The sequence below is a fragment of the Lutjanus erythropterus genome, chromosome 4, assembly GCF_056507025.1.
Source record: "Lutjanus erythropterus isolate fLutEry1 chromosome 4, fLutEry1.hap2, whole genome shotgun sequence".
Taxonomy (NCBI): domain Eukaryota; kingdom Metazoa; phylum Chordata; class Actinopteri; order Lutjaniformes; family Lutjanidae; genus Lutjanus; species Lutjanus erythropterus.
In genome coordinates, this window is record NC_139320.1 from 42457689 (window position 1) to 42485674 (window position 27986).

The 27986-nt window shown below is 41.7% G+C and overlaps 1 protein-coding gene across 2 annotated transcripts in view; it reads right to left on the reverse strand.

Annotated features, from left to right (window-relative positions):
* sphkap (SPHK1 interactor, AKAP domain containing) overlaps nucleotides 1-27986 on the reverse strand; it is a 79375-nt gene that overhangs the window by 1970 nt on the left and 49419 nt on the right. For both annotated transcript variants that reach the window (XM_084718054.1, XM_084718055.1), the window contains exons 4-11: nucleotides 17562-17621; nucleotides 17022-17162; nucleotides 14697-14967; nucleotides 8144-11510; nucleotides 3640-3801; nucleotides 2588-2671; nucleotides 1096-1145; nucleotides 424-608 (exon numbers count right to left, since the gene is read on the reverse strand). In XM_084718054.1, coding sequence (XP_084574180.1) covers nucleotides 424-608; nucleotides 1096-1145; nucleotides 2588-2671; nucleotides 3640-3801; nucleotides 8144-11510; nucleotides 14697-14967; nucleotides 17022-17162; nucleotides 17562-17621 — 4320 coding nt within the window. The remainder of the gene's footprint in view (nucleotides 1-423; nucleotides 609-1095; nucleotides 1146-2587; nucleotides 2672-3639; nucleotides 3802-8143; nucleotides 11511-14696; nucleotides 14968-17021; nucleotides 17163-17561; nucleotides 17622-27986) is intronic.

The following is a 27986-nucleotide window of genomic DNA, read 5'->3' on the forward strand; positions in this document are numbered from 1 at the left end:
TTAATTGAACTTGGCGAACCCTGGAGGTTACCCTGATTTGAAAAGCAGGGACACTTCAAATCATGTGTGTGATATAAAATTAAAAAAAGATTATCAGCAGAGGTTAGAGTTACCATTTTATAGTGAAGAAACCCCAGTTCTAAAAACAACCTGCAGCAGGTCAGGGACATAGCTACAAACAAGTACTCTGTATACTCTGTTGCATACTACTCACTATACTTAAATTGCCAACAAAAGAATAAATAATTAGTATTATATTATTATATAAAATTACATTTTTTGTGTGAATGTGTGTGGTGACCTCAAGATGTCTAGAATCCTGTCTATGCAACAGATATAATAAATACAAAGAAAACCATAGAACATTTGAGTGAAAAATAAGTACCCCTGCTTTTCTGTTATTGATCAGACAGCTGTGCCTACCTTTGCAACCCTCTTCTCTTTGGACTTCCTGAAGTAGAGAGCAGGAAGGCCCAGCTCGGAGGCAGCAATCCACTGCAGGGCCACTCTCAGCTCCGAGTCCACGCACTCAGGCTCGAGGTCGCAGTTTACCACCAACAGCACCCTCAGGTTACTACTGGCACCCGCTGTCCTCGCTGAACTCCTCTCTGAAAAACCAAAGGTGACAGGGCGAGCTGTCATAAGAGGACATCCCTACATTACACACCTTGAATGTTAACTACGTCATCCTCGCCAGCAAAGCACTGTACTGACAATTAATTCCAGCCAACATATCAAACCTTTGTGTACAATCACACGCTGTGCTCAGCTTCATAAAATAGAAATATCCTCAGCTCAGTTTTGCTTTGAGATAATCTTTGTTGGCGTGTAGGTCATTAAACAAAGATGAACTTTGCATCGATACACTTCTGGAACTATGGGCCCTTTTCAATTATTTACAACCATCTTCATTTCAGAGAGGAGAATTCTATTCAAGCTCATCCATTTGAGGGATCAATCACACGGACCCGGCACATACTGTACCTAAAGTCACTCCAGAGCTCTCAGTGAGTGCAGAGATGTCAAAGCTGACAAAGGAGGTGAATAATTAACAAGTTGATAACATTAAGGTGACATGACTATCACTACACTTACCAAAGACATTCTCCCTGGTTCCTGTCAGATGGCCTTTTTCCATCTCCTCACTGCGAGAGGGAAAAAAATGATTGAACAGTTTTACTTAGTGGACCAGTTGAACACTGTGGGAGACAGGCTTATATGAATTAATGCCAAAAAAAAACTGACAAGCAATGAAGGCCAATGACAGCTGAAGCTCATCAATGGATCGATACAGGCTGTCTATGACTCTGCTTCAGACTTGGCATGGTTCATGCTGTTTTGGTCTTTATTCCTTGCATTAACCAGTTGAACTCTGTGTCGGCATGTAGAACAGCTAATGAACTGCTACATTAACTGTTAGCTGAGGTGTTGGATTAATGGTGTAATATTAAAGGACAGTAAAGAGAAACTGTGTGAGCATAAAGCCTCATTTGAAGCCAACTAAATTACAAGAGTAGAGCTGTAGTTGTCAAAGTTTACTGCCGAACAAGCTGCATTAGGTTTGCTGTTATTTAGAAGCCAGCTGGTTCTGCTCTGGGATCCTTGTCACCACATGTGTATGTGTGTGTGTGTGTGTGTGTGTGTGTGTGTGTGTGTGTGTGTGTGTGTGTATGTGTGTGTGTGTGTGTGTGTGTGTGTGTGTTGCTGCTGTATGTAAATGTATTTGATAGACATACCCTGAGGGTAACAATATAGCTACATGTTAAAAAGAAATGGTGGTAATCTGCAGTGTTGTGTAACCATGACTAGCTTGCTCAGACCATAAAGTTGCCCACTAGGCAGTGAGGTGATATCCACACATAACATTGTTGCCACAAATTACTTCATTTATCATAAATCAAACAAAAACAAAGAAAAGAATGTCCCTAGCATCACATACTGGACTGCTGCACCAACCTAAGTAACTGCAGGGGAAATTCCACGAGCACAACAGCCCAAAGTTTGACTCAGTCTGAAGGTAATAAAATCTGCCCTGCGGTAAACAAAGCTCACTAATTGCCATGTTGCATTTTGTTTGTTTAATCTGTACACAACCCGCAGCAGTAATAACGACACATTTTACTAGGAGTTTTGTGCCAGACAATTTCATGTAAGCAACAGCAGGAAAACAAATGTCAATTACCATTTACTATTCCTTTACTTCAAATATATAATAATATTATTTCTTCAAATTATTATTATATATTATACAATGATAATTTGAATGTGTTTAAAACTTTGTAGTTGAGATAGATAAATTTGACATTGATAGAATAGAAGAACTGCTGACAAGGCTTTTACGTCTAAACAGGAGATTATTGACTCTGCTAAAATGACATTGGAATATGTAATTAGCTATCATCTGTTAGTCCGGCAGCCTGTCACAGTCACACGTCACCTGACTGCTGCACTCTGGGTGAGAAAATGAGAAAAAGCAATAAACTATCTGCAGCCTCTCTGTCGCATTAGAATAAAATGTCATTACAGGCATCAGAGTGACACATTAATGAGAAATATTTCAGCAGTGCCCTGTGACACTGACAGTTACCTGATTACTGTGCTCTGAGTGGGCACATCAGAAAAAGCATCCAGGTCCGCCAGGCCTAGGCTGGATGCGCTGCTGGTCCCATTCCTGTTAACCAATAAAAAAAACAAGAGATAGCGTCATCCCCGCGTTGTCTCAAGACAGCCGACATGATCGCTGACTTGTGAAGAGAACAATAACCAGGCGCAGCGATGCAGGTCATGTTGTTCATTAGCTGGTAATTAACATATAAATAGAAGCTGCAGCAGAATCGGACGCTCAAGGTGGGAGAGCTGGTGATTTTTGCCCAGCAGCAAGCCTGTCTGAATATGAGGATGAGGAGATCTGGAGGTAGTTTAGGCGGGTAGGGTGGACAGGCAGGGCTGGCAGCCATGCCCATGTGTCACAACATGGATCGGGGAATGAGGTGGAGTTAAAGTAAGCAGGTAGATGGAGAGGTTGCAAGGAGCAGCAAGTGTTATGGTGGTGCAGACAACTACTCTTGCAGTTAATTAAGCAAAAAGCAAGGACCCTATATCATTGCCACGCATTGCCCCTTCCCTCTCTAATCAACACGTCAGTGTCTGTAGAATAAAATGCATTTAAATGCAGTTTATAATGTAATTGCATTTGGGCCATAATCACAGCATTGTTTTAATGCAAAGTGAAAACAGGCCCATTTCTGTTGCTGCTTATTTCAACTTGCAAACACAGCAGCGACTCGAGGCTATCTGGTAAAAGTTAAAAAAAAGTTGGTGTGGTTGGCTAAGAGGAATGAGAACTTGATGAAGCAGAGAATGGTGTAGCAAATGTTCTGAACTAGAGGCTTTTGATGTGAGAGGTCACAGTGCGTAGTTGTACGTGGGGTGCAGGAAGGGTCTGGCCCTGTATGCGAGCTATGGAGAGGGCTTTGTGAAGTGAGCTCTCTGCCATAAACTGCCTCAGCAGGCGTGGATATTGCAGCAGCAGGGGGTAAATTGGCATTGGCACAGGAGAGCACAAGTGTCAGTAGCAATGGGCCAATGGGAGTGGGGTGAGGGTGGGAGTAGCAGCATCAAGGAGCAACGGTTACTGACCCCTCGCTCAGCTGGATAAAACTACTGGTCTCCTCGTGGGGGTCATCCTCGGGGGTTATATGGGACCAGCTCCCCATGCTCTCTTCACTGCTAGCACTCATAGAACGCTTGTCCCTCTTCACTATTGCAGCCACCGCCACAGCTGGCCTGTCCCTCTCACTGCTGGGGAGAGCAAACCGCAAGATGGTGGGAATGACCATCAAGTTGTTGTGCACAATGTCTGCTACAATGTGTGGTTACTTTGGTTGTTTTCCCAGTGTTGTTCCCATGTTCCTCTGGGGCTGTATTACAGAACCTTCTCAACTTCCAGATCTTATCTTAACTGTCTTACAACCATGGTAATTAGGGTTAGGACCTGATTTAGGAGGAAAGCCATTACAGATGAACAGTTCCTATTCTACCTTAAGACAGGAAAAGTGTATTACATAATCATCCTCAAATCTGAAGTAAACTCTCTGAACTTTAAGACAACTGTGGAATTGTCTTAACTTTCACTTTCCCACCTTTAATAGAGCTAACTTACTAACTAGCTAACACTAGCTAATGGTAGTGTTTGCTAACAGCAGCTAATGGTAGTGTTAGACAGTGTTGGGCTGGTTACTAGAATTTAGTCATTAGTTATACATAGTAATACTTAGTAATTACCTCTCTAAAAAAATGAATTGAACTGAATTACTGCATTATAAACATAAATAGTTACTAGGGAAATTAACTTTTGTGTTACTTTTAAATGTCTACTTCAATTCCCTTATTAATGCACACAGAGCTTTGTTATTTTAGTAGCTATATTATTTTAGTGACAACTGTCACATTTTTATCTATCATTGTACCCCTGATTATGAGTGATTACTCAAGGCCACTAGAGGGCAGTAACGACTAGCATCTGCCTGTAAGCTACACATTTATTACCCATGAGTTAGACAGTAGGATTTCAGAAGACCCTCAGGAAGCTTGACATGTTGAGCAGTTTATTTTATACTATGATGAAAAGCAAGCTCACATTGTCTAAACTGTCTCACGCCACCGTGACGTCAGGTGACGTCAATGTAACAAGCCCATTCAAATTTCAGTATTGTGTTAAGAAAAGAAAAATCCATTGTGTTAATTATCTGAGAAAAGTAATTACTTGCATGTCTAGTTCAACAACATATATTAGAAATAGAGAGGGTCACAGCTTCCAAAAAGTTAAGCAAAATCATCTTGGTCACCCCCTGGTGGAAGGCTGCAGTTCAAGTCATAAATCCCGCCTCCCAATGTTAATATATGGCACATGGGCCAAACATCAAAGTACCCGTCAAATAAATTTTTTCCTGAGATGGCGTCTGTCATTTTAGGAAGTTCTTATCACGCTGATGTTTGTTCAAGTGTTAATTTTCTAGATCACTTTGGTTTTAATCAGTTATTTGCTTATTATTTGAAGATTTTATGCCACAATTGAAAGCTGAGCTCTGCTCATGATTGAGTCATCAGGCTGCGTGGGCGGGAACCCGATACAACAGCTCCAACACCGCTCACTACTACACATATTCTGGTTCCAAATGATGTCACCAGCGCAAGATGGTAGCACTTGTTTCCAGGATATTTTGGCTTAAGTTTTGTACAGTGGAAGGAAGTGGAGAAGTGTTGTCCATCTTTATTTACCATTAGTGGTCTAGTTACTTCCAAAAGTTGTTGAATTACTTTACAATTACATTACGCTTTGCTCCCAACACTGGTGTTAGCTAACAGTAGCCAACAGTAGTGTTTGCTAACAGCAGTGTTAGCTAACAGTAGCCAACAATAGTGTTTGCTAACAGCAATGTTAGCTAACAGTAGCTAATACAAGTGTTCGCTAACAGTAGCCAACAGTAGTGTTTGCTAACAGCAGTGTTAGCTAACAGTAGCCAACAGCAGTGTTTATTAACAGCAGTGTTAGCTAACAGTAGCTTGCGGGAGTGTTTGCTAACAGCAATGCTCCATTTTTGCATGTTTCAGTATATTTCAGTGATTAAAAAAAAAGAAAGGTTACAATATTGTTTGGCTCAGTAATAAAAACTTGGTTTGACTTGAAAGTTGATATGCAATGTTGGATAGAGGATATAGAATTTCCTAACCTGAGATGAGAGGATGAAGTAAGATAAGATGGGATTCCTAAAGTTAGTTAGAATTTGCTTCTGTAATACCTTAGATTCTTAACATCTTAACTTAAAGACTTAAGATAGGAAGTTTCTGTAATATAGCCCCTGTTCACTATCCATGTAAACATTGAGTTTTGTTAAAACTACAGTTCATTTTAAAGACACTATTGGGACTGTTTATGCTCAAAAAATATAGATCTACAGTGACTACAAATGACAAGCCTGTGGAACTTGAAATAACTATGCACCACATAAGAAGAAAGCTATTTTATTTCAATCTGTTTAATGCATCAGCAAACTGTGTTCCTCAGGGGCACTGAATTTCAGTGTTTCTGAGGAAACTGATTAAATTAAGTCATAATCAGATGATTGAGGGCTGCCATCCTCAACAATTCCAGAGGGAAATCAGGTTTTATTGACTAAGCGAGTGATTGAGTTCCTCTATTACACAAGGGACAAACAGATGCACTCCACTTGTTTCTGGATTACATGTATTGTCAAGTGAAAAGGAGCCTGTCTTGTAACTCTCCTGTGGCCTGGGAGCCTTTCAGCTGTTTTCCTTCTCATCCACTATTGAACAAGTCTTATTTTGAGCATCCACATTTCTCAGTAAAAGACCAATAGATCACAACTGATTCCCCACATTTGGATATTATATTTTTACTTTCCTCTATATCCCTCCCTTGCACATTAGCATCTCTTTTCACTTACACATTTTCAGAGGATTCATTTGATTAGACACTGAGACACACTATGAACGGCTCCAGTCTTCATTACCCCCAGAATATCCTCTAAAACGTCTTCTGGGAGAGTCTATGCTCTACTGCTTTCTCCAAAAGGACACTAAGATACATGATTCACACAACTGGAGTGAATCATGCCACCTTGGTGAGTCCTTGCTTTACTAAAATGCCAGTCTGGCTATAATAAGACATATACAACTGACCATGTCCTAATAATGTAATAATCAGAGGGAGTACATACCCTTATAATATTGTGTGTTCAGATAGAAAGCAAAGCAATTTTTTGTGTCAAGTTGATGCTAAGATGCAAATTAACACAAAATTCACATTATTCACAGGACATAGTCGCCGCTCATAGACAGATTCCTGCTGAGCGCCGGTAAAGTTTGCAGGGAAAAGTCGGGAGCATCTGGAGGAATAAACTGCAGATTTAGACTGGATTCTGCTCTGCTGTCAACTCATTTAGCAGTGGGAAGAGAGGTTGGTTTCTAAACTTTAATGATTAAACAGTGGATTTAACTTCACTCTCACTGCAGCAGCAAGCTGCAGAGGAGCTGACCTCAACTGTCTGACATTACTGTAATTAGTCCCTCTCCTTTGTCCATATTAATTGGTGAAGGACAAATGTACTTTAATGTTACTTCACAAACATACAGATTCATGTTAGTCTCTGAACGCTTTGCTCAGTAGAGACTGAGGACAATCCCACAACTCTGGTTGCTAAAATTCAGTGGAAACAATTAGAGAGTTATTTAAAAAAGAACTGCACTGCAGTCAAAAGTCTTTAAGTCATGCCTTCATACTGAGGCGGTGACATGCAGAAGTTGCGTGCATACTACTGTGGAGAATCGGGGGAGAGCGTTGTGTCTGGTAAAGCATGTCCTTAAATAATCTGTAAAGAGTGTAGATTTAACAAACCACTGTTCAAGCAACTATTTTGCATTTAGAAATTCCCCCATCAGTAGGTGGCGAGTTCTCCAATGGTCTGATATGACAAGACTAGCCAGCTAGTGCTCACTAATGGTTAGCTAATGGCTCATTATCTTACAGCTGTATAAAATATTTCCAAAAATAATCCCATGAGTAACATGAGGCAAAAATTCACTTCGCTTTCTGTCTGAACATGCATGACTGTAATTCCCTGTTATTTTAGTTGTGTCAGTGTACCTATGAGTGTCTTGGGGATTTAGTGTGTTAGCTAAGTGGGAATGCAGCTTGTACTGATCAAGGTGAGTCGAACAGCCCCACAGTGGATAAAAGATGAAGCCTTTAAAAGCTTTCTGCACACACAGTACATCACCCAGACAGTGTGAGTCACAGCCTAGCCAAAGGTTTGTCAAACCTCACACACTGCTAAAATAGATTCGATGTCCCACTGAATGGATCCTCTGTATGCCTGCTACTCTTTGATCGAACTCTAAAAATAGCTTTGGTATGCATGGACACTTTGAGGATTTCATTAGTTTAGTGCTGATTTTCTTAGACAACTTTTAATTTTATCTTGAAATATATGTCTTCATGTCTCACTCAGGCTAATTAACCTCTAGGTTTTACATCTGCAGTATCATGATTCTGCTGCTGGGCTATAAAAACCTCTCTGCCTGTATAAGGGATCTGACTCTCACGCAGTAAGCAGTGTCATACCTGCTGCCGTTAGCTGTAGCTCTCTCTGTACGCTTGGTAGCTGACATGTCTGTTGGTGTTTCCTGAGGTCGTCCTCCTGTTCTTTCAGGGTTTAAATTAGTCTCTTCATCCCTCTGATCTCCCTCAATGTGGATCAGTGGCACATCTCTGGGGCCCCTCACACGTGGTCCACTACTGTCACTAATCCCAGCTCCAACTCCAGGAACAGTTTGCTCCTGGCTGGACCTACTCCGACTACAACTTAGATGAGACTGTTTGAACCCCCTTCTTCTTTCACCAACAGGCATGTGTGGCTGTGGGTGTGACCCAGATGTGCCCCCAGCTACATCCTGTTGGCATCCCAGTGCAGACTTGCCAATATCTACAATGTCAGCTGCCAGGCGATTGGCAAACTGCTGCACGTGGGGCTGGGAGTCTCCTGCCGCCTCCAGCTCAATACTGTCCTCTGGATCAGATATAATCTTGTTCTTTCTCATCAAGGACTCAATGGAACTCGACCAGGTCTCATGAATCAGCATATCAGTGATCTGGTCAGTCTTACCCCTTTGATAGAGGCAGGAGTCTGACTTGCACAGTCCTGTGGCTGACACTGAGTTGGTGGGGAAGATATTAAGTGTGTCTCCATGTACATTGCGGGCAAATCCGTCAAAAGAGTTGGCTTTAATGGGTGAGTTGACAGTTAGTCGTGAGTCTGAGGAGCGCCGGTCTGGGACAGAGGACTGTCGTATACAGAAGGGTGTTCTAGGAGAAGGAGGGAACAGGCTGTTGCTCCACTCTTTAGTCTTGGCGATGCCATACTCTTTGTTTTCCTTATCCATGTCCCGAAGCATAAACCGATAGAACTCCTCCGTGATGCTCTCTGTACTAGACTGTTTGGACAGGCAGGACGAGGTCTTGACATTAAGGTGACCATTTTTCTTTGATGCAGCCTGTTGCACAGCTGCAGCCAGAATGCTGCTGGCATTTTTTCCTGCGTAGTAGTCCAGCAGAAGGTCAAAGCCCCTGCCCTCAGTCTCCATCTGGTTTACCATGAACCTTGAGAACTCATCTGTGATGCTCTCACAGCTGGACTGCTTAGAGATTGAGCTGCCACGGCTCAAGTTCTGGCCTAACCGACTGCCGGGGCCCAAGGTGTTGGGTGTCCCTGAGGGGTCTGCATCTTCTTCTGGAATGCTCTCATAACTAGATGCCTTTCCACGGCTCCACCTCTCACACTGCAACCTGCTGCGTGGTTGGCCTGGTTTGGAGGTATCCACCACATTAAGCTCGGGGCAATTCATGATCCTGGCTGTGACTTCAGAGGCAAAGAGAGCAAATGGGTCCTGTGGTTCATCGAGGTTGACTGATTCGTCCACCACTCGGTTCACCAGCCGCTCCATCAGCTCCGGTTGCTCTTCCGTTTTCCTCTTGATCTCACTGAGGCGTGGTGCACGATGTTTCTTGGAGGCAGCATTGCCGCTCTGACCCTCTTTTCTCCTGAGGACTGTGCGGCAAGCAGGTATCAAGTAGGCTTCTGGTCCTTCGTTAGACATCCCTTTCAGGGCACAGAACCAGGGTTGTTTCCCAGTGGAGTTCTCCAGGCAGATGGCTGCTAGTTCTGTGGCCATAGACACCACCGTAGCAGCCAGATCATCAGCATAGCAAGTAATAGGTGTCCTGGACTCTGAGTCCATTCTCAAGTAGGGTAGAGAACTGCAAGAGTTGAGGGAGGACTGGGGTGTGAGGGAGGACTGTCTGCTGTCACTGCCTGTCATTAGTCGTCCCCTCTTCTCTGTGCTATGAACTGGGATTTCACTCCATGGCTCTCTGATGGCACCACTGATCAGTTGGTGGTCAAAGGAGTCCTTGGATTTAGACAGACTTTGCCTGCGTGATGACTGCTGCAGTTGTTCTTTGCTGTGTATAATGGTGGAAGATGCAGTAAGATCACTTTCATCAAGCACATATTTCTCTTTCAACCCAGGACCCATGGTAAGCTTATCTGTGCAGTGTAGCACACCGCTGTGGTTCTCACTATTAGTGGACAGGCTATGGCCTACTAAGCACTGTAATTGACTTAATGTATCCTTGCTATCCTTGATCGTAACAGGTTCCCTAGCACATGTGCCACCCTCTTGAGTCTCAAATGACCCTTGGTCACATGCAGAGATATGACTGATTTTCTTCTGTGTCAGGCAAAGGATATCAAACAGCAAATTGTTTACGCTGTCCTGAAGAAAATCCTGGAGGTTTGGTGCATCTTTTCCAGTACCCTCCAGTTCTTTTTTCTTTTTTGCTTTCTCTAAAGCATGCTTGAATAGGCTGTCTGCCACCTCATTTATTAAGTCATCCACCTCTCTTTCATCCATGTAAGACTTTTTTGGACAAGTAATGCCATCTACTATCTTGTTATGTGTGGTCTCCAGCAGGTGGGCTACACTCCTGTAGCCTTGTGGTTGAGTCAGCACCTCAGCCGCTTCCCTGTGCAGGACCTCAGCGATGTTGGCACGAAACGCTTCAACGCTGGTACCCTCCGCCACACTGCAGTGTAGTGTAAAGGCTGTAGAGGTCTCAGCAGCAGTCATCAGACCACGGGATGCTGTGTAGACTTCAGCAGAATCTGCGTCAGAATCGCCACATTCCCCTGACTCCTCTGTTAGCTCAACAGCTGCAACGGCACCAGCTACCTGAGCCATACCACACATGGCCGAGGAGAAGGAGTAGTCACCTCTCTCCTCTGGTTCCTGCAGCTCCTCCTCTGTGTCCTCCTCTGAAGCCGATTCCATGACAAGCTGCTCTGTCAGCTGTGGGGTAGTGATGGTGCCAATGACACTGGCAGCACAGGCCAAAGCCATCTCTACATGTTTGGATGGGTGTCCTCCATTGTGGTGGTGTATGTGCGCCTGTGTCCCATTCTCTGGCATCTCGCTGGCTTTGGCAGTGATTTCCTGGTCAGGCACATGAGACATCTGGGTCTCTGGCCATTCTACAGCCCCGTCAGAACTGTCTGGGCTTTGAACTATAACAATCTTGGGGAGTTCAAAAGAGCAGGTGCGCTGTTGGGAAGGCTCTCTGGTCTTTGAAGGGCTGGTGGAGTTGGAAGGACGACTAGAGAGGGACACACTGACAGCAGCCTCAGAGACAAAGGACGTTTCGTCTTGTGAGAGGCGTATGAAGGCATCTTGCAGTACTGACTCAGCCAAGTTGGTGGCGTAGTGACCAGCCGATTCCTTAGTGTGGAGGCTTGCTCTCTGATGCCCTTCCCTTTTCACCTCAGCATCCTCTCTGCTCTGATGATGGGCCAGCTGTCCCCTCTGACATGCAAGTCTGACACAGTGTTTCTGTGCAACCTCTACCAGGCTCTCTGCCAGGTCACCACTCTCTGGCTCTGTGATAAGAGAGGGAAAAACAGAGGAAGACAAGGAGTGAAAAATGTCCTCAGTGATTACAAAGAAGCTCCATCAGTTTGCAAAGTGTCACAGCAAGAGTGGAATATTACCCTGTTTTAGTCTTCACTGAATATTTGAGCTTGTTTATGTCTTGTTTATCCCATTCAATTTCCCCTTGGACAAAAGTCCCGAGAATTATTTCCATCTACAACATTTCATTCATCACCATAACACAATGACAATAATTATATACTTCACTCTTATGTTATACATGTTCAGTCAGAATAGAAATCTTTTAGTGCTTGCTACACAACAGTCTACACACACAGTGGTGTTGCTGCAGCCCAAGAAGATAAAATGCAGGGTTTAAATTCTACTCAGTATGCTGGATTTGTTTTCAAACCTGTCTGCTCAAGAAAATGAATATGACTTGAATAATGTTCACAATATTAAATACTGAAGTCTAGTTTAATATCAGCAATAATGTCATAACAGTAATCATATTGTTGAGCACTGTCAATATGGCTTTTCATTGTATCTTAATGCAACTGACCCTTTGCTAAGGCCTGCCCTCCTTAGTGACTGTTTGCGCTCTTGCACTGCACAGATGCAGCTGGCATGATGGCACATACTGATGAAGGCCGGATGGCTGAAAATGTTTTGTGTGGTTGACTACCAGACATGATTAAGTAAAAGGCTTGTTGGATGATATTAGTCCTAAGTGCTACCCTCTTTTCTCTATACAGTGTTTTTTTAAAGTTATTATTTGGGCATTTTTTCGCATTAACTTGATAGTGACAGCTGGAGATATGAAAGGAAAGGGGGGAGAGAGAGAGAGGGGATGACACACAGAAAATGGGCTGCAGGTGGGAGTTGAACTGGCAGCCACTGCAGAGGGCTGACAGCCTCAGTACATGAGGCATACACTCTACCAGTTGTGCTACAGGAGCACCCCAGTGGTAGCAAATTTAACATCAAAATTGGGGGAAACTGTTGAAACACAAGGTCTTGAGTTCCACAGAGAAGTAAACAGAAGCAGTCTCTGAAACCCCCCCACATAACAAATCACAAATTTAACTTCTGGGAATAAGCCATGGGTTTTCCTAATGCAGTGGTAATATATGTTTGACGTAACATCACTGCAGTTACTAAGCTAGCATTAGTTAACGGGACATGCTAACGTTCACAGCTTACATTAGAGCAGACTCATGAAACACAATGTATCACTGGTCTCATGCACAGCACTTCAATACAGAAAGAAATGCAAAGCTTGACAGGCCTGCAACATTATGGTTAAGGTATGATCTGACAGTTGCTGTTTGCAGAAGGGGCTTTGCAAAGGGTCAATTAAAGAATTTTGCTAGTCTTAAATTTCTACAGAATCTATGTGAGATAAGAAGTGTAGCACTTCTACTGTTGTCATCTTTCAAGGAACTATTTGAAAAACTTACATATTTTTTCAACATTTTTTTACACTCAATTCCTATGAGCCTACATGAGTATATATCAGATGAATATAATATCAGATTTTGACACAGTCAGAGAAATTAAAGAATGTGTCCTCCTATACGTCAATTATCAAATCAGTGGATGGGTGGAGCTTCTCTCCTGTCAAGCATCACCTGCACGCTTCATGCTCTTTTACACTGTGAATTGGGGGATTCATTTCAACCAAACAAGAGTTGGTGATTGTTGAGATGACAGAAAGATGAACCAAGATGTTTTTAGCAAGTTTTATTGGGTTCATGCAATGTCTGAATGAAGCTGATGATGATGCAAAAGGAGTCAGAAGTTGGGCGAGAGCAATTAAACAGCTGTTTCTGGATAAACAAAAAATAAGGTCTCTCACTTTCGTGATTGTTGTCATGCTGTTGTATTGCTCTGTGCACAATGACAGATAAAAAACAAGAGCTGAAACTTATTCACCCACTACTCCTGTGAACCGACAGTGCATGTGGCCCAAAGAATATTTTTCAGTAAGTGCACCAGCTAATATAAAAACAAATTTATAAAAGAAAAAATGTGAATGCTCAACCAGAAGAAACTCAGTTGTCTACGGGGGCTCCGACTAATGATCTGAATCATCGACTATCGGGGGGCAGCCTCACTAAAGTCACTGTTGTACCATGTACATACAGCTGAAAGCATTATTATATGTAATATAAGTATGAACATTAAGTTGTCTCAGGGTAGAGTTGACTGTGTTGCCTTTTATGTTTGATACAGGCCTGAACATGCAAACATTACAGTTACAGGGAACTAAAAATGCAGACAATGTTACTTGTACTTTTTTAAGCCTTAAAAATCTGCATCCTATTTTATAGGTCTGCCTGTTTTTATGTGCTCAATGAGGAGGTCATCAAATTAAAATGTGTTTTGGAACAGTCACTTCATCTGCATAGTATGTGATCAAAACCTTATATAAGATTTTGAATGGACAGCATGCTGACTCAAGCTGTGGGTAAACGCAAATTTATCACAGAAACACTAAAAGGATGTTCAAGCTGTTTAGCCCCATGTTTAAATGATGACTGAGATGGAAGTGAGATGGATGAACTTTCTCTGTCATTCTTGTGCGACTAGCTCGTTGTAGTTCTAGCAGTATATTTGCCCGCTGGTTTTGTGGACGACTCATGAGCATTGAGAGCACAGGTAGGTACATCCAATCATTCACTTCATTACAGGTCTGCCACAGATACTATTTTTTTTCTTTGTTTTTGTCAGAATATTTGATTTATTGAATGCTGTCAAGATGTAAAGAGAATTTCAAAAAAGTATAGCAAAAAAGCTTAGCTATAAAAGCTAGGCAGTTTATTTTTGGTGTCACTGGGCAAAAGGTCTGACAGACTTCTGTGCTTACTCTTCTCTCTGCTTTCAGCCTTTTGAAAATCTAGCTCATGACCAGAGACTTAAGTCAACCACAGGTCAGTAAGTCATGATTGTTGAGCTCCATCTGAGCCTCTAATCCAAAGTGTCTGTATTTGATGACCTGGGAATGAGACTCAACGATCAGCTATCTTTCTCCAGAACCGCTTACTGCACATGTAAGCAAGTAAAAAATATTGAGAAACCCATTTGGATCAACACCAGAAGCAAATATCTTTGGTTATCGTCTTTTAATCCAACTCTATTTTTGAAATATCCTGTCAAACACATAAACACAGCTGAAAAACGTTGGGGCTCACCATTTCTGAAGCCATCGTCCTCGCTGTCATCACCGAGGTGCTCTGAGGCAGTCAGGAAGTCTTCTTCTATGGATGAGATGGAGCGATTTGTGTCATCATCAACCCGCTGCCCCACTGCTCTGCCCTGCTGAAGCTGTCGCTCCTTCCCCCACTGCAGACCAATCAGGAACTTGTTGATATCAAAGATGATGCTGCTGGGTTGGGTTGAGCGTCTCTGCCCTGAACACTGAACCAGACAAACGCCTGTACTCCTCTGCTGCTGCTGTCCGCCCTGAATGGAACATGTACAGATACTTATTATGCATGCACACACACATAAACACACACATTATGTTTATAGAAAGTTCTACAACCTCAATTCCAAAAAAGCTGGGTCATTGTTTATAACTTACTGCGTGACCTATATTCAATTAAATACAGCACAAAGGCAAGATATTTAATAATCAAACAAAAAAAATATTGTTTTTGTAAATATACCGTACACACATTCTAATTTGATGCCTGCAACACCTTCCAAAAAAGTTGGGACAGGAGAGTTTACCACTGTGTTACATCACATTTTCTTTAAAAACAGCACTCAGTAAGAATTTGGGAACTGAGGACACTAATTGTTTTGAAAGTGAAATTCGTTACCATTCTTGCTTGATATACAACTTCAGCTGCTCAACAGTCCAGGGTCTCTCTCATGTGCTTCATCATTCACCACACATTTGCAGTGGGAGACACGTCTGGACTGCAAGCAGGACAATGTAGTTCCTGATGTGTTTTACTACGAAGCCACACTGTAACAAATGTGAATGTGTCTTGGTATTGTCTTGCTGACATCCCTAAAAAAAAGCTGCTGTCTGGATGGCAGTATATGTTGTTCCAAAGTTACCCATGAAGCCATGGGCAAAAACACACCCTCATACACACCATCTGTAAAAGTGTGCAGATGTTTCTAGATGTTGCTGATGTATGGCTTACACTTTGCATGGTTGCGTCTCAACTTGCATTTGTAGATGCAGCAACAAACTGTGTTTACTGGCAACAGTTTTCCAAAGTGTCTCCGTGTTCATGTAGTATCCTTTATACAATTCTGGGTTTTTTTTAATGCAGTGCCACCTGAGGGGTCAAAGGTCACAGGCATGCAATGTTGGTTTTTGGCATTGCCCCTTATGTGCAGAGATTTCTCCGGATTCTCTGAATCTTCTAAAGATAACATACATTGTAGATGGTGAAATTCCTAAATTTCTTGCAGTATAGTGTTGAGAAATGTATTGAGAAACACACACAGCTTTTCACAAAGTGTTGAACCTTACCCCATCCATGCTTGTCAACGACTGAGGATGCCCCTTCAGTGCCCGATTATGATCCTGTCACCTGTTAGCAGTTAACCTGTTTACCTGTCAGATGTTCCAAATAGGTGTTTTTTGAGCATCCTACAACTTCACAGTGTTTTATTGTGCCTCTCCCAGCTTTTTTGCAACATTTTGCAGGTATCAAATTCAGACTGAATGTTTTTCCACAAAAAAAAATAAGGTTATCAGTTTTATTGATACACAAAGTCCCAACTTTTTTTTGGAACTGGGGTTTTACATGCAGACACACACACACACACATACTGACACCAAACATGCATTGACACACAGTGGACAACACATACATTACATCACGAATTATGAGACATAATATTATAAACATCTTAAACCTTTAGACCCACTGAGTTTATGTAGCTCTAATGTATATTTTTCTTCCTTTTATTCGATAAACTATTAACTCACTGGACCTGTTCATGCAAGTTTAATTGTCTGTGCAGGCTCCTCAGGCTGTGTATTGATTCTAACAGCGTTTTTACACAGAGATGTATTTGGTGAGCTTCAAAATGTCTATGCTGAAGGGAACATTTAAAGAAAAAAAAAAAACACCAATAAAAGCAGAAAGGGATATTAGGGAGCTGGTACAATTTGGTGTTTGTATTTTCTATGTCTTATTAAAATCTCAAAGTATTCTGCACTAAAAATGTTTTTCATCAAGTCATTCATTGTCGTGTACCTGCAAGTGTGATTTTCTGTACATGCAAATATTGGTTTTCTGTCTAACACCTAGTTCTCTGCCTCAGAAGACGAGGAAATGTTTTTATTGGAGTGAATGGGGGAGAATTGCTTGATAAAATGAATGCACTTCCTCTTGTGGATTTTTCCAGGCACAAAAGGTTCAAATCTAATCACACGAAATTGTGGCACAAAAGAACAGCTTGCACTCTCTGCCTCGCACTCCTGGGCCAGTTTATTCAAAGGCTTAAAAATACTTGCAAGGATTTGAAGACATCACCGCAAAACTCACCTGAGAGGGGGAGTGTGGGTGTGTTTGGCAAGCGTCTGGGGCTTCGAGGCCACCGAGCAGCAGGATCTCATTTTCTTTCGGCTGGTGGACGGTCAGTAATTCAACAAGCTTTGGCAGGTCTGGAGACACCGATGCCAATTTCTGCAGGAGACATGCCGAGCACAGACACAATGCTACATGATAAAAAAGAAAAAAGCTTTTCTTCAAGTGACTTCAAAACTGAACATGTGTCCTCTGTGGCTCCAACTCAGAGCCACATACTGTAATTATAAAATCCTTCCTGCGAGAAGTTTTGAGGCATGTGGAATGATTATTGATCGCCCACTGCTGCCACCACCAGCTGCAAAAGGCTGGAAAATTTGCATCTAAACAAAACGACCCTCTAATTCTGGGTAATGATTCTGAATCCATGGCAACTGAGCCTGTGTTTTTTATGAGAAATACAATGAAAAGAGTTCCTGGGGAATTAAAAGTAGGCGGGAAAGAAAGGGGTCTCACTTACGAAGGGAAAAAATGAGTGTGGATGAGGATTGTGCTCACCTTGATGCTTTTGTCGTCACGACAGTGCGTTTTCTGAGGGTCCAGATTTACGAAACAGATCTGAGAGACAAAAAGACAAAGACAAAACATTGAAATGACAAAGAAATTCCTTAGAAACAAAGGTACTAACTTGAACCTTAAAAGGTTCTTCAGACAACTCTTTTTGGTTCCACCTAGGACCTAATATAAAAGGTTACACCTAGAGCTATCTGTTGAGGGTTTCTCCCAGAACCCTTATGAGAGGTTCTACAGAGGACCCATCTATGATGTTGCACCCAGAACTCTCTCTGGAGGTTCTATACTGTGCAAACAAGAACCCACCCAGGTGGCTCTTTTATATTCCAAGGGTTTTATCCACAACCCGCCGAGAGGGTTCCACCAAGAACCCTTTTATATCCAAGGGTTTTATCCACAACCCGCCCAGAGGGTTCCACCAAGAACCCTTTTATATCCAAGGGTTTTATCCACAACCCGCCCAGAGGGTTCCACCAAGAACCCTTTCATATCCAAGGGTTTTATCTACAACCCACCCAGGTTGCCCTACTGAGAAGAATTTTAAATTCTAAGCGCTTTATCTAGAACCCATATATGGTACAAAGGACCATTGACGAACCCTTGACGAAAGAGTTCTTCAAGGATTTCAATAATTCTTGAAGAACTTTTTATTTAAACAGGGTTCTTTGGGTGAAAGGAACCCCTAGTCTTACAAAGAACCCTTTACAAACCCTTTCTTTAAAAGAGGGTTCTTCAGATTGGTTCAGGGTAGAACTTCAGCCCTTCAGAGAGAACCCTTTTGGAGTGCTTATTTCTAAGAGCGTACAAAGTGTCTCAGATGTCAGATGTGAGAGTGATGTAATGGTAGAGTTACTGCATTGTCTTTTCAACTGCCATTTCTTTGTCACCAAACCCTTCAAAGCAGATGGAAGAACAGCGTTCCTCTAAGTGACTCACCGTTTAAAAACTAGCTGTCTGTCATGTCTTAGTAACCACTGTACAACCAGCACTGTCTCTCACTGGCAGAGCCCTTTCTACGAAGACTTTTCTTGTCTCTCAGGGGCTGCTAGCAGCAGGTGTAAAACCAGCAGTGATTTTCTTTCTGTCTCCGTCTCTCTCTTTCCGCTTTTCTCTTCCCCTGTCTCCGCTCCTTCACCGTGCCTCTGTCACACTCTCCGCGTCCTCCTCTTCCCGTCTCACCCGCCCTCGCCTCTGGCTGCAGGTTTAATGGTGTGTGATGGAGTCCTCATGTCAGTGCTGGGAGTTTGGGACTGTCGGCCGGCTGCTGTTTGATTCTGCAGCACACAGCCTCTGATCTAAGTTGGCATGGCCAAGTTAGTCCTGTGTGGCTAAATGGATAAAGCACGTCACTGGCAGCATTTATGCGTGAGTGCAGGGCACTATGAGGTGCTTTTGGGAGAAGTAACAGCAAATGTGTCTCGGTCACGTACACATACATTTCTGTATATGTCTGACGTCTAAACGCTACCATGGTTGTCATTCTTAATCAAACCTCATTGTAATGTGAGTCACTGAGGCAGCCTCAATCTTTTCAATGCAAAACACGCACAGGTGGAATCCTGCTGGCTCCGTTTTTTTTTTTTTTTTTCTTTTTCTTTTTTTTACCTCTGCCATCTCCATTATTGCTCTCTGCCTGCTGCTCCTTCCCTCTTCCCCTCTCATCTCTAGGCCTGGGAAAAATATATATAGTTTCAAATAATCACATCTTGACACACATCACGGTTTGAAATAATTTCCCTTGAACTGCCTGAGGTGTGCTACTCGTCCTTCTTGGCATCTAAACAGCCTCAGTGCTTTGAGGTAGCATATATTTTCCATGATTTTCATCTACTATTCATTTATCTGTGCTGTATTCAACACAATTTATTCCCAGAAAGTCACGTCAAGGTATGAAAACCAATAAAATGATCATGTCATGATCAAAATCATGCCATGTTATCAAGAGAAGCAAAAACTGTTCCAATAAATAGGTCAATATAAGGTATGCATCGTATATGGTATGGTATAGGTCACTCCCCTTTTTTCCTGGGTGCTCACAGTACTTCATTCTATGAAAAGCTGAGCCCCCCAGCCCACATCCACACATACATATGGAATAAAAATAAGTGATTATTTCTAAGCTTTAACATTCACTTATAATTTTCAGGACCCTTTGTTGACTTAAGTCATTGGACAGAGAATTCGCAGTATAATTAGATTTTGATACGAGCTTGCTGCAGGCTTCTTTGCTCACTGATGATAATTTACTCCTTGGGTATCAAAATCTGGTGACGAACGACACAGTGTTTTTAATACTCAACAGGATCAAAGCAGTAGGGTCGCTGCCATAAAAATATCAAAGTTCGGTACCCAGCCCAAGTGATGAGTTTATATTGGCTGTATAAATAAGGCTGTAATTCTGCTACATTTCTTTTAGAAGGCAGAATGGGGTTGCTTCATCAAAGTAATACCCAATATTGAGAAGGATCAGGGAACAAGAAAAACTGTCTGCAAAGATCAGATGAGCAAAAATGTCCTTCAGATGACGCAGTAATGCAGCACATTCAGAACAGGCCAACTTTCCCCTCACCTCCAATCTGTATCCTCCAGTCAAACATAATATTTTCCAAACTATTAAGTCTAATGTGATGAAAATTGCCACTTGAAAATGGGAGTCAGTCAAGTCTAAAAAATGTGAAGTCAATAACAGCTGACAATGATGGAATATTTGAAAAGGTTTTCCTTTATCATGCTGATCAAACCAAATGTTTGTGCGTGTTTTCTCTCCTCTGCCCTTCATGGACTGCATGTGTCACCTATCACATTTATTTGAATACCAACAGGTTTGCTGTTACCGAGCAGCAGTCTACTCACTGAGGAGCACTTTGTTCATTTGCTTGTCTGCTGTTCAGATCAGTTTAGTGAGTGTGATGGGGAGCGTTTTGTCAGAATAGCTGTTAAATGTCAACAACATGCACACAGGACCTGGGATTATCCTTCACCATTCACTGAAACCAAAGACAATAGCTTGATTTTGCCATTTGCTGACCCTCATTTGATAAAAATATAGCATTTAAATTCTGTTTTCAGTCGTTCTGCAGGGTGCTTACCTACTACACTTTTAGAAATAAGAGTTCTTCCTGAAGAGCTGGGGTGCTACCCAGAACATTTTGCTTCTGAAGAACCCTTTTAAAATTACAGAAGGGGTTTGTCAAGGATACTTTGTAGGACTAAGGGTTCCATGAAGAACCTTTTCATAAAAAAAAACCCCTTTTTTGAAAGAGTTTTTCAAGGACTGTTGAAAGTGTGAACTTAAAAAGATACTCAACATCAGATATTAAAATGTTTATGCATGTTATCCTTGGTATTTTTGAAATATAGATGTATCTAGAATCACCTTAATCAATTTATTTTACTGTGCACTGATGTTTTTGCCTCTTCTGTAGAATATAATTGGGTTCTTTGTAGAACTCTCAAAAGACAAGAGGGTTATAGGTGAAACCCTATAGAAAATGGAATTTTTTAGATCCCCCTGAGTGGGTTCTAGATGAAACCGTTAAATGGGTTCTCCACAGAACCCCCTGGGTGAGGTCTAAATGACACCCTTGGAATATAAAAGGGATTCTGAAAGAACCCCCTGGGTGTGTTCTACCAAAAACCCTGAGAAGGTGGAAAGGTCCTGGATAGAACCCCCAGAGAGGGTTCTGGGTGGAACCATTACACCATAGAAGGGTTCTCTGTACAACCTATCGTAGTGGGTTCTGGGTGGAACCTTTCACAGATAATTCTAGTCTATACCCCTTTATATTCAAGTCCAGTCAAGTCAAGTAAAGTTTATTTATAAAGCACATTTAAAGTGCTGTACAGTAAAATAATGAATATAAGAAATTCAACATGGTAAAACAGCAAGACCAGCAGAGATAACATAAAAATATCATCCCAAACACAAGTAGATGAATAGAGGAACAGATAAAATATGAAACACAAACAAATAAACAGAAAATAAAAGAATACATAAATAAATGAAAGTGAGAGTACAACTCTAAGGAAACTCAAAAGCCTGCGAGAACATGTGAGTCTTAAGTTTTGCTTTGAAAATATCAACAGAGGGGGAACACTTTATTAAAAAGGGTAGGCTGTTCCGGAGCTTAGGGGCGGCTACAACGAATGCTCGATCACCCTTAGCCCATCAGTCTTGATCGCAGGACAGCTAAAAGCTAAAAGGTCGGAGGATCTAAGCGATCTGGGGTTGGAAAGGGAGCAGAGGAGCTCATACAAGTACTGGGGTGCCAGGCCGTGCAGAGCTCTAAAACCAAATAAGAGAACCTTCAATTCTATACTGTATTTTACTGGAAGCCAGTGGAGGGATGCTAGAACCGGTGTAATGCCGTCACGTTTCCCAGTACCAGTCAGTAATCTGGTGGTGGCGTTCTGCACCAGCTGTAAGCGAGCCAAAGAAGACTGGTTGATTCCCACATAGAGGGAGTTACAGTAATGCAGTCGAGAAGAAATTAAGGCATTTGTGACTATCATGAGGTTATTGAAGGAGAGAAATGGCTTGATTTTGGCAATATTTTGGAGCTGGAAAAAACAGCCCTTCACAACAGAGTTTGTCAAGTTCCTAGATCCTATTAGGTCCTAGATGGAACCAAAAAGAGTTCTCCTATATGATTCTAATTTGTATTTTTATTTCTAAGAGAGTATTGTCTATGTTGCAGAAATATGCATACAGATGCAGATATAGGCCCTTTATCTAGGTGACAAAGTCCTATAAACAAAGAACCACCTTATGGCTTTTCTTCTACACTATAATGCATTTCCATTTTGTATCCATACCAAAACATGTAAATGAGAGATTTGGGGCCCTCACTCAGGAGCACCTCGGCAGTATTCACTTGCACTGATACTGAAAATCATGCCAGAAAAACATCTTCCCCGGTCTGCCAACACATCGCCTTCAGATAGCACCCTGCTTGAGGAAAAGCGAGGCGAGTGATCCACAAGTTTGACCTTGAAAAGGGTTAAAGCAATTTAACCCCATCAGACGGTGACAGCCAAGAGGCAGTTGTTCTAAATTTGGGGAGCAGTGGACCATCCAGTCACCTCTGTGCCCATGTGTGAGACGAGCCCAGGGACACGCTCTGATTCTATCAGTTTTTCACAGACATACTAGACGACACGGGCTTGCGTCAGCCTGTCTCTGAAGGACTGACCACGTAAACAACAGTCGAGGAATATAGAGAAGGAGGGAAAGAAATACAGAGAGAGAGACAGTGTGAAAGTAATACTTTGATATCTGGATAATACTGATACCACTGAAGCTGAAAGTGATACACTCAAGGACTTGAATAGTCCTTCAGATGAGAAAGATAGCCAGTCACAACACTGTTAGGAGAGGCAGAGCTGACTAATAAATAACGCATTTTCTTTCTTTTTCTATTCTTTTGTTAGTTTAGACAACTAAAATTACACGGTTAAACCTGCAATGGGAGGCAGCAAAAACAGCCTGTAAACACAACACTGACATATATGACAAACTTTTTAGCAAACATTTAACAGTAATATTTCTGGCCTCATGATGAATCTAAGATAAGTATCCAGTCAGCTTGTCACTAACTTAGCTGTCTGGTGCTATTTAGATTCTGCTTCAGCAGAAAACGACACTATGAAAGCTATGGGAGTGAAGTGAAAAGCTGCAGGCTAAAAAGAAATCCAAACAATTAGCGAAAAATGCTCTAAAATTTAAAAATAATGAAATGATTCACTGTTATATAACAGTATTGATTATACCTTCTTCAAAACCCATTATTCCAGCACACCAATCATCCTAAGAATGTCCCATTGGACACAAAGCCCAGTATCCTGAAAACGGCCTCATATACTCATACTCAAACACTCCCTGTGGTTGTTAGCTCAGAGACTGACAGCCCCGTCCAATGTGCCAAAACACCAGGACTTTTGCCCTTAATTAGCTGTCTTTCTGTCCGTACACCAAACAACGTCTGAAGAGATTGTACTCGCGCAGACAAGTTTCCAATGTTGGAATAAAATCATGAGAGTTTTACCTAAGTTCGTGCAGGCCCCTGTCACCCAAATCTTTAGGGTTAACCCTCACTTGACCCTAATCCAACAGCAAGGATAGTGTGTATTTCAGAGCAGTGGACCTTTGGAACAATGGACATTTGTTTTCAGGACAACTGGCTGTCAGAGAAATGGGCTTTCAGTCCAGTGGCATATTTTTTTAGACTATTGGGGATTCTGAACAGTGATCAGTTCCTTAAAGGGTTAAGGATGGGGAAAGACTGTGGTCAGAGCTAAACCAAATCACCACTGACTACTTGTTAGAGATGGTATACAAAGCATGGTCTCTGCAGGCAAACTTTAGTACTCATTACATCCACCTAACCAAATGTCCTCACTGCTGACTTTCCACAGCAGCAGCACATCAGAATACTTCCTGCTTAGTTACTGTATCTATATCACATCTTGTTTTCAACTGTTTCAACAAACAGCCTGTGCAAGGTTCTGCAGAATGTGTATCTAGGTTGCAGCAGAGATCTGGGTGTCTCTCCACATCTTCTCACTTCACTAGGTGCTCAACCCCGCATAAATCTACAGCTGTGCTCAACATCGGCCAAGTCAACCAAGGTGAAACTCAGGGTGACTCTGACCACCTGTGCTGCTGGACCACAAGGACCAAACTGGACAGTGATGGCCCCTACAGGAGAGAAATCTGGAAGCGGCCACAGAGGCAACTGGCAGCATTTCACCTTCAGGAAAATGTTAATGATTGAGTCTGTGTCTCTGCAAGCTGACACGAAGGGAATCTTGTTCCCAACACATTGAAATAAGGAGGTTAAGTCTTGCAGTTTTGTTCTATCTGTGTTGGTGGCAGGTAGTGATGAAACTTGAAGAGAAGTTCAGTCTTAACCTTGGAACGTTGTTTGATAAAACAGTCCCACCTCATGGTCCACTTATTTTTCCACTTACGAGTTTACAAGCTTTCAACCATCTCACGTTTTCCATCAATAGACAGTTTGCTCAGCTGTTACAAAGGTAATCTGTTGACATGTGAGCTCAGTTGTTGTTAAATGCGTATCATACTAGGGTCTGTTATGGTCTTCAGAGAGTGTACGCATTGGCTCTGCCCCCAATTTGTTGTGATCATGCAGACTTGTCTGTGGACTATCCATGCAGCCACTGCCGATCTTGATCTACCGTTTATGTGTGGAATACTTCTTCCAAGTGGACTTCAGACAGTAGTATAAACATAAGTAACAGGCATCTGTGGTGGCCACAGCTTTCTGTGTATTGGTAGCAATGCACAGTCTCTGTAGATGATTCACATGACAGACAAAATTCAAAACAAATTCAGTACTATGTAATATTATGATTTTTTGACTGACATTGCAATTGCGTTATGCGATACAATTAGTGGCAATGATAATTTTAGCATTACAATTTTCATTTTAACTAAAAAAAAAAAAGGAATATGGATATTGCACACACAGTTAATTGTGCAGTCCTAATATGAAGGTATGAAAACACAGATAATGCCCAAGCCTATATTCAGCAGTTTCTCTACAGGAAACATTATGTTACTTTTCTGTTGGGTGTTGAGTCACAGACCCAACTGACAATTTCAGCCACAGTATGTTTGTTGTTGGAGGCACAGTGTATGTGTCCCTGAGACCATGACAATGCAGCCACACACAAGGGTTCAACTGTCCCAACTTATTTATGCATAAAATCCAATTTGGCCCCAGACATACAAAACTGCGAGGCAGGCAGATTTCTCATAATGTACACCTACATATAGCGCTTATTCAGATACTTAGCCACAGTTTCAATACAATATGCTGTGCCCAGACATGGTCAATACAGCAAACCATTACAAACATTTCTGTCTCCTTTGTCCATCAAAGCTTTATTCCTCCTCAGCATCCCTCCTTCTCTACTCTGATCCTCCCACACACAGCTGCTGCTCTCACTCCTTCTGTCTCCATTTTTTTCCTTCAACTGTGGCTCTTTTTTTTTTGTGCTCTTTTTCACGACTTGAAACACAAATTCTTTTTTTTTTTGTTATACTGCATATTAAGTCTTTCATATACTGTACTGTGTGGTATTCCTCCCAAAAAGCAACAATAACATATGACTACTAGAAATAATTAGACAAACATATTTTAGGTAACATCCCCTTCCACACAGCCTCTGTGAAAACTCTACCGGTGCTGCACGGATAATACAAGCATGGTTTCATTCTCACTCCGAGGTGATAAAACTAAACATAGCCCTCTCTGTTGTAAAGCATTTTGACTCATCTCAGTGGCTGGCAACTTTAATTATAACCAATTTAAAGTTTAATATAATTGAGAAGAAGTTTGCAGGGGAAACAACATTAAGGCTCAGTGATTTTGCCATGTTAATTTTGTGATGTGACCCACAAGCTACACAGTGCTGGTGCACAGACCAGACAGGCATGCTGATCTCACATACTGGTGACTATGAACAGCCCTGTGTTGTGTTCATAAATGATAAAATGCATAACATCAGCTGTTCACGAGGCCTAATAACAGTAAACACCATATGATGGAATTCCACAAGGTCTATTTTGTTTCAAGTATGTCACCACTGGAAAAAATGTAGGATGCACCATCCTTGATGTGAAAGCAGCATGTACTTGATGCACTACAATTGAAAGAAGCAGGATATTCTGTATGTAGTACAGTGGTGAATATCAAACACACATATGCACAAACACACATACAATTTGGCTGTGAGTTGCTCAGCTTGGAGCCGCAGGCTAAAAAGAACATCAAGAAGCTGATGTTGTTCTAGCTCTTCTCACGACGTGAATATATAATACATAATACGGATATGTTATGAAAATGTTAAAAACAGGGCATATACAGTATCTCTGTGGAGTGTGTACATTCCCCCGTGCGTCGACAAATGTATACATTTACCCAAAGGATCATAAATTCATCAGTAAGCGTGTAAAAAGATCATAGAGGACAACAAAAACTCCACAGGACTATGATGAAAATGTCTCACAGCAGATTGTGAACGGGATAGTCGACGCTGAGTAAAGTAGCTCCTGTGTCTTTGAAATGCACAAATTTGAATGTGTTGTTTTCACATTTGGGGAAGTGCTAAGATGTGTTTTCATCACAGTGTTTTTCACAGTGTTTAAAAAGTGTTATCATCCAAAATATTTTTTGTTTTAGCTTCATCTGAGAGTGCATATGAAATAAGATGGATTTGTTTTAAGACTAACTTCACGCTAAGTTGACTTTTTGGAGAGAGTAAATTACATCTACAGTACAGTCACTTTATTACACTATTATCTATTGATTCTGGTCACATTTTATAGTGTTCACTGCACTAGAAGTTATTCGTCTTTTTCCAGAGATAATCCTGTAATTGTGTCCAATTTGAACCCCCAAAACCCCTGACGTATAAACACAGTAAATAACCATCAGCAGGGTGGACATTATGGAATATGGAAAGATTTCACACATTTAACTGATAGTGACACAAACACACAACTTAGAAGAAGTAGAGGCAGTAATTCTACCTCTAACTCTAGAGTTTGTATCAAATTTAAAACTTTACAGCCATTCATTCATATCCCTTTTTTCTGTCACTCTCTACTGCCTCTGCTACTTCTGCTGCATCCTTGCTAGGCTAACACTACACAAGTAACTCTGAACCACTGTCGTGTGTGTGTGTGTGTGTGTGTGTGTGTGTGTGTGTGTGTGTGTGTGTGTGTGTGTGTGTGTGTGTGTGTGTATGTGTGTGTGTGTGTGTGTGTCAGGGTTCAAAAATTCATCTTTTGAATTTGTGGAGGCGGCACGTTCAAGCTAAAAACGGGTTGTACTTTAATGAAGATAAAGTGACTGGATTTGACACTGAAAGCCGATCCAAAAAATCCAACAGTTCTCTGATCCAATCTATCACTGCGATCCATAAAATTATACATCTCAACAGCAGGCTCCAAGTTTCAACAAAGACCAACATTATTCATCATTTTCTCCTCACATGAACTGTACTGCATCCAAGCTATAGCTAACCCTAACCCTAGTTGTTTTAGTGAAGAGTGCAGCAATAAGGGTACAAAAGCACACATTACACCATCAGTTGTAATGTGAAAAATAAATGCCAAGCTTATGTTTGTAGGTCATATAAGGCACACAGACTGTGCTTCTCCATGCTCACCATCTATTCATGTGTGTGCCTACTTTTGTTTAAAAGAAAGTTGGAGAGGATATGATAAGTCCTGGTAATTGGACGTGTCCTTCATAAAAAAAAAAAGTAGAATATCGACCAGTAACCGACCAGTCTGATGTGTATACTGTAGCAGCCTGGTGTTATTTTCAGGTAATCTAATGAAGGCTGCAGATTTATTAACCATGTACTGCATATCACTGG